The following is a 7,484-nucleotide window of genomic DNA, read 5'->3' on the forward strand; positions in this document are numbered from 1 at the left end:
GGGAATCGTTTCTTATATTTTATTATTAATTAATTAAAGGTCGGAAGGAAATTCGTGTATTATTGAAGTCAACTTTATGAGGTCCAACGATGAGTACGTCGTTAAAGAACTAGCGTTTTTGGTTGTGGAAACTGGGGATAATGGGGTTTACTCATTTAAACCACCTTTTCCTTACAACGAGCTAAGCGCTAAAGACAGGAGACTGTGCGGTTGGATCTCTAGACATATTTGTGGGATGCTTTGGGACGAGGGTGAACATGAGCTGGACCAGTTGGATGGGATAGTTACCAACATAAAATCCAAAGCGGCAACCTTTTACACAAAGGGGATGGAAAAAGAATTGTACCTTTCCGAACTTTTTGGAAAAAGACTGGTGAACGTCGAAGATTTAGGGTGCCCTAAGTACCAAGAACTTTCCGATCCCTGTCCAATAGTGTGTAAATATCATTCTAATAATTCAAATTGCGCGTTGTTCAAAGCGCAGAAAATAAAATTATGGAATATGTAATATTGTCATGAAAATAAAATATTTTGATTCAAACCATTTTACCGTTTCTTAACTCAATAACAATAACGTTTTACGAATAATTCTGAAAGCTTTATCTATTGAATAAAAGTCAACCATCCCCGACCTCTAACTATAATAACCGAATGTGAAGCACTTTGTTGTTCCGAGTCTATATCATATTTGTAATATTTATCGATTAAACTATCACGTTGATATACAAATTCCATTTTCAATCTGGTTAGATCCGATAGAAACACTAAGATAACCAATTTCGAAATGTAAGAAATGTACATCGAACTTTTAAAATATATTTTTGCTTTAAAATTAAATCCGTTCACATACAAACGCAGAGATAACCAATTTCGAAATGTAAGGAATGTACATCGAACTTTTGTTATTGTAAATTCCACCTTTCGACTAGTATATAAGCTCGTGCTGATTTAGTTAAAGTCATACAGACTTCTGAATAATAACTGGAAACATGTCATCTTTAGACAAAACAGTAGTAGTGGCGGTCTTAAAATATACAGCTACCTTGGGCCCAATTCCAGGTCGCCCCGATTTACCCCATTTTAATTTTAGAACCTTCGAAGTTGTTATTCGAAAATATCATAAAGGATTTTGGTGCCACTTTGAACCCGATCCAGAAAGCAACACCATCAAAGTCCACCTTTGCTACCACCCTAATATTGCTAAAATAAGACTGGCCTTCGGAGGGATGATGGCATTAATTCAGGTATCATGAGTATGGTTATTTTTTGAAAACCTTTTTTTTTTTACAAAAGACTGTGTTTTCATTTTATTATGTTTTTTTAAAGTTGGAGAAGATGGATTTGACTATTACTGTGGAGGAGGATGTCCAAGCCTCTACGCTTTTTTTGGCAATGAACTCCATCCCATTGCTCTCCGCATCTCCCACACATTATCCTTCCGCAGCCACCTCCTCGTCATCGGTCACATCAGTATCACCTACTTCAACACCTCAAGCATCGACATCCTTATCCCCCACTTCTCCCACCTCTCGAAACTTAAAAAAGAGGAGCACACCGGTGGAAAAGTCAATTAAAAAAAAACAGAAAAAAAATTCACTTAATGACGAAAAAAATAAAAAAAATGATCATAACGGTGATTTGGAAGCTTTGCTGGCTTTAGAAGACGTCATAAAGCAAACTCTCGGAGAAGACTTTCAAAATTTATAATTTTAAAAATAAATAAATAAATGCAAAAAAAAATGTTTTTTTTTCTTACATATAAAAGACATATTATATTTTAGTTCTGAATAGATGTACCACTGAATAGTAATGGATATGTCAGTGAACACCAATTAAAAAAAAATTAAAAATAATACTTTAAATATTGGTTAACGTTATCATATTACAAAATCTACAGTGGGATACATAGAGTTTTTATAAATAAAAATATCTCACATATATGGAGTTCAGAGTCTAACACATATCAGATCTATAGGCATGAAAGTGGAGGGTATAAAAGATCGGGTCAGTCCTCCACTCTTTACCAGTTGCGATAAACAGCTAGACCATACAAATGTTTCCGTGTACCGTATGCGCGAAACAGTTTTCTAAAAAGTCAATTTTAAATCGCCACGTACGAGAACAACACGAAAATGTAAAATATGTTTGTTCAACCTGTAACATTAGTTTTGCGCGAAGATACAAATTAATTCAACATTCGCGAGTTCATCAGCTTAACCCACTTTCAGCCACACCAGACCACCGATATCAAGACAACCCCCAACCGCTTCAAAATCTCCTAACCGTCGGCGTATCCGAGCAATCGGCGGACGATTTTCTTCAAAACATCGAAGAAGTCTCCGTTCTTGAGGACGCTATCGTCAGTTCGCGGTATACTCCGAAAACGACCCAAACAGACTCCGAAATATTAATTTTAACATTAAAACCAGCATTAATGAAGTATTTAAAAAATCACTTAAATAAGAAGCGGGGCTTAAAGTGGAACATTTTTATTCGCGTGAGATACGTACGCGAATTGAACGATGGTGCGGAAGTCGAGGCATTACCGTATTTCCGGTGCAAAACTCAAGCAACACTTTTACCAGATGTAATACCAACACAAATAGACTCGTGTGTGAAGCAAATAACACACGCGATTGAGGAATTCCAAGATATGGGCAGTGGCTGGACCATAGATCGTATCTTATTTCTTCAAATCGATAATATAGCGTACATACCGCTGGTCGGGGGTACGTATATAAATCTCCCCCCTGAGCTCAATAATACCAGCAAAGGAGTATTAAATATTAAAACCAAAGACCAAAAGTGTTTCTTGTGGTGCGTCCTCGCTAAACTTAATCCACAACCTCCAAATTCCCATCGCGATAATCAGAATAAATACGTGATGTTTGAAAAAGAATTAGACTGCAGTGACATTTCGTTTCCTTTCGAATTAAATCATTTTAAACTCAAAAAATTTGAAAATAAAAATAATCTATCTATCAACGTTTACGGCTACGAAAAAGTAGTTTTTCCTCTTCATGTAAGCGAAAACAGAGCCCCCGAAGATCGGCAAATAGATCTGCTTTATCTCAAGTCAAAAGGAAACCAACATTTTTGCCTAATTACGGATATTAGTCGACTATTGAGTCATTTCACAAACCATAACGGGAAAATTTACGTGTGTCGTTATTGCTTACATCGCTTTTCAGGACAAAATAGTGCTAGAAACCATAGTGAACACGTGAAAAACTGCAACGTTCACGACCCCCAACTTGTCAAAATGCCACACAAAAATCCCGTTTTAAAATTCGAAAAAATTGATTGGCTTCAAAAGGTAAAAAATAATTTCGGAAATTCATGAATTTAAGAGCTTAACACATTTATTTTTAGGTTCCCTACGTCATTTACGCGGATTTTGAATCTATAATTGACAGAATCCAGTCTTGTTTACCCGATTCCTCACTATCATCAACAACGAAACTTTCGGAGCACGTAGCTTGTGGTTTTAGTTACGTCGTAATAGGACCCGACGGTATTTATATTTGGTTTCATTAAAAAGTTTATTTTCGCTGCGACGTTTATCATTATTACAGGAAAGCCAAATGCCCCTGTTACGTATAGGGGAACCGACGCTATCGACATTTTTCTTGAAAGTTTGTTGATGGAACGGAGCACCATCACCAAATTATTGAAGGAAAATATTCCAATGAATCTCACACCAGTCGAAGAAGAATTGTGCCGTACCGCGACACAATGTTACGTGTGTCAGAAAATTCTTACGCAAGATGATCCGGCAGTCAGAGATCATTGTCATTATACCGGTACGACTTACGTATTTGATTATTTTAGATATAAATAAGTTAACGCGTAATTATAATTATTAGGACGTTTCCGGGGAGTCGCGCATAATTCTTGTAATCTAAAGCTGCGAGTGGGAAATTTCACGCCGGTCATCATGCATAATTTATCACGGTATTGTATTTTTTCTTTAATTCCAATATTTACAAACTATAACGTGTTTATATAAAATTTCAGATACGATGCCCATCTTATCATGCAAAGGATTGGGTTGATAAAAAGTGTAAACATTTCCTGTATTCCATCTAACGCCGAAACGTATATCAGCTTCACTTTCGGTCGCCTCCGTTTCATCGATTCTATTCGCTTTATGCCCGCTAGTCTCGAAACTTTAATTTCAAATTTAGCCACTGGAGGTCAAGAAAAATTCCCCATCTTGAGCTCTTTCTATCCAACTCATCAAATCCCGTATTTGCTCAAAAAGTTAACATATCCCTACGACTACATGAGTGACGTAGACAAGTTTGAAGAGACAGCACTACCACCCAAAGAGACATTTTTCAACACCCTCACTGGCGAACATTTAACGGATGAGAGTTACGAAAATGTCCGCCAAGTGTGGAACATTTTTAACATACAAAATCTAGGTATTATTTATAGCCCTATTCTATTACTAAATGTAATAGTGGTAGTGATAAAATTCTTCAACAGGTGAACTACACGATTTGTACGTGCAGGCGGATACCCTCCAACTCGCTGACGTATTCGAGAGTTTCCGCGCTATGTGTGTAGAATACTACGGCCTAGATTGCGCGCACGCGTACACGGGACCTGGGTTTGCCTGGGAGTCAGCCCTCCACATGACAAAAGTGAAGTTGGAGCTACTACTCGATATTGACATGCACTTGTTTATTGAACGTGGCATTCGGGGAGGAGTTTCGATGATTAGTCACCGCTACGCCGAAGCCAATAACCCGTACATCCCCGAAAGCTACGACCCCAATAAAGAGTGTAATTACATCATGTACCTCGACAAAAATAATCTCTACGGGTTCGCCATGGTCGATTACTTACCCACGAGTAGGTTCGCTTGGGTTCCCGTCGAAGACCTACTCGACTACACCCATAAACATGTGCTTACTTTATCGCACGAGTCTCCCTACGGCTTCATTTTGGAAGTCGACTTGGAATACCCCGTTGAGTTACATCATGAACACAACTGCTACCCCCTCGCACCCGAATCTCAAAGAATAACTACGGATCAATTTTCTTCCTATTACAAACTGATGCTTCAAAGATTAAACCTCCCCGCAAAAGACACTCTGCCTAAGCTCGTCCCTAATCTCAACAACAAAGAGCGATACGTAGTTCACTATCGTAATTTAAAATACTACGTATCGAAGGGACTTAAACTCACGAAAGTTCACAGAATACTCTCTTTCCATCAGTCTCCCTGGCTTCGCCCATTCATAAATTTCAATACCGAAAAGAGGAAACTTGCCAAAAACAGTTTTGAAAAAGATTTTTTCAAACTTTTAAACAACTCCTGTTTTGGTACGTTATTAATCAAAGTAAATGAAAAATAAGTAGATTATTTTTTTTTACCAACAGTATTTATTGCGCGAAATAAATTCTTTTGGTTTAATAAATGTAATTTAGTTTATACGCAAGTAGCCACGTATACAAATTATCGGAATAATAAGTACTAATCTCATTTCGTTTCAATAATAGGTAAAACAATGGAGAACTTGAGAAATCGGATAGATTTCCATCTCGTACAAACACCTGAGCGGGCTATTAAGAAAGCGTCTTCTCCGGCATTTGAAAAATTCACGATTTTCCACAACGAACTCGTGGGTATTCATATGAAGAAGAAGTCACTTACTTTGAATAGACCAATTTACACTGGTTTCACCGTTTTGGATCTTTCGAAACTAACTATGTACGAGTTTCATTACGAGTACATGCGCAAGACCTACGGTGAAAAGGTCCGATTACTTTTCACGGACACGGACAGCCTGGCGTACAATATACAAACGGAGGACGTTTACACGGACTTCGGAAATTCCTCCCATCTCTTCGATTTCTCGGGGTATCCCACGAATCATCCTCTTTTCAATGACGTAAACAAAAAAGTAATTGGAAAGATGAAAGATGAAATGGGTGGGATCCCTATACGGGAGTTCGTTGGGCTCCGCCCCAAAATGTACTCCATCCTTTCGGAAAGGGGGGAGAAAAAAACCGCGAAAGGTGTTTGTAAGCGAGTAGTGGAAAAGGATATCCGACTCTCGAGTTACCGCGACTGCCTCGTGGCTACTCGAATTACGAGCAATTCTATGAAGCGGATCGTCAATCAGAGGCATCAGCTATTTACCGTCTCCCAAAACAAAATGTCTCTTAATCCATGCGATAATAAAAGGTATATTTTGGGGGACGGCATTCGAACCCTATCGCATGGTCATTACTGGATCGATATTTTAAATCGCCAATAGTTCAGTCTTCTATTGTATTTCTATTAAAAATATATTTTGAACTTAAAGCGTAATGTAAATAAAATGAAATTATCTTATTTAAATGATATTTTTAATTTAACGTAAAAATGTAACTAACTTTTTAAATTTTTACTTTGATGTAATGTAGACTGCGGAGATCACCAAACAAACCCACTGGTGTTATTTTGAATGTAAAATGTAAATTAAAGAAGTTTTACTAAGTTATTGAAAATTTATTGAATACCTTGAATACATAAATTCTTTTATCATTTTATCATTTACATTTTTATTTTTAGAAAATCTAGTCACAATATCGAACATTTTTACACCCCTACATCTATTAAGAGCAAAATACACGCAAAAACCTCCACACGTCACGCTTCGATTTCCTTGAAGTTGTAAAGAGTTAAATGTCACAGTTTTACTATTTCTTTCGACAAAGTCATTAAAGCGAAACATATCTGGGGGGTTACCGTAGGAGTCGAACATCTCGGTATTTGTATTATTCTTCGAGAAATACAAAACTATCCAGTGCTGACCATCGTCATTCGACGTATCCGTGTTCACGATATACAGAGATGGAAACGTCGTCACGAACTTTGGTAGTTGGTCCGCGGCGAATACGCCTCGAAATAAGTCTCTGGTGAAATTATCTTTCTCCAAAATTCTCGTTAGCTGCATTGTGTCCATTCTAGTCGAAGATTACGGTTCGGTTCTTATCAATTTCAATCAAACTCTGGAATTCCGCGTAAACAATTACGGCAATCGTTTCGGGTAACGCGGAAGCGAATTTCATTTCCAGCCTCAAATTTCCGTTTTTAACAAGATGAAAATGAGAGGCATTGTTCATTAAATCGGCAGTCAAATCGTAGACGAAAAGGCAATTTCCACCGGCGTAATCTTCGCGACTTATTTGGTTTCCCTCGTCAATGTTCCACTGACCCGTTTGAAGAAATAAATTGGTGTACGCTTGGATGTAGCTACGCTCCGCGAAGTTAGGTGTTAGGGCTTTATGTGGTACGCTACTGCCGTCGACGAACAAACCAATGTGGTTTAAATTGAAATGCTGGAAATTATATGGCGACGATTTAAGTTCACCCAGAAACGCGTTTTGCTCAACCATCCCGATTACGACTTTATTCGGAATTTGTCCTGTAAATAAATGATCTTGCACGACGCTCATGTTGCCTCTCGGAATCGAAAACGACATCA

General features: G+C 37.8%; 1 protein-coding gene across 1 annotated transcript; it reads left to right on the top strand.

The window, feature by feature from the left end:
* Positions 1-989: 989 nt before the first annotated feature.
* Positions 990-6,674, top strand: LOC149961192 (uncharacterized). Its single transcript, XM_090159622.1, has 11 exons — positions 990-1,244; positions 1,327-1,565; positions 2,179-2,370; positions 3,028-3,316; positions 3,373-3,514; positions 3,576-3,803; positions 3,867-3,954; positions 4,018-4,427; positions 4,492-5,334; positions 5,512-5,872; positions 6,569-6,674. Exons 1-11 carry the CDS (start codon positions 990-992, stop codon positions 6,672-6,674), a joined length of 3,153 nt encoding a protein of 1,050 aa, XP_090015748.1.
* Positions 6,675-7,484: the final 810 nt, after the last annotated feature.

This window comes from Leiobunum rupestre, chromosome 1 (genome assembly GCF_980474605.1).
Source record: "Leiobunum rupestre chromosome 1, qqLeiRupe1.1.hap1, whole genome shotgun sequence".
NCBI classification, from domain to species: domain Eukaryota; kingdom Metazoa; phylum Arthropoda; class Arachnida; order Opiliones; family Sclerosomatidae; genus Leiobunum; species Leiobunum rupestre.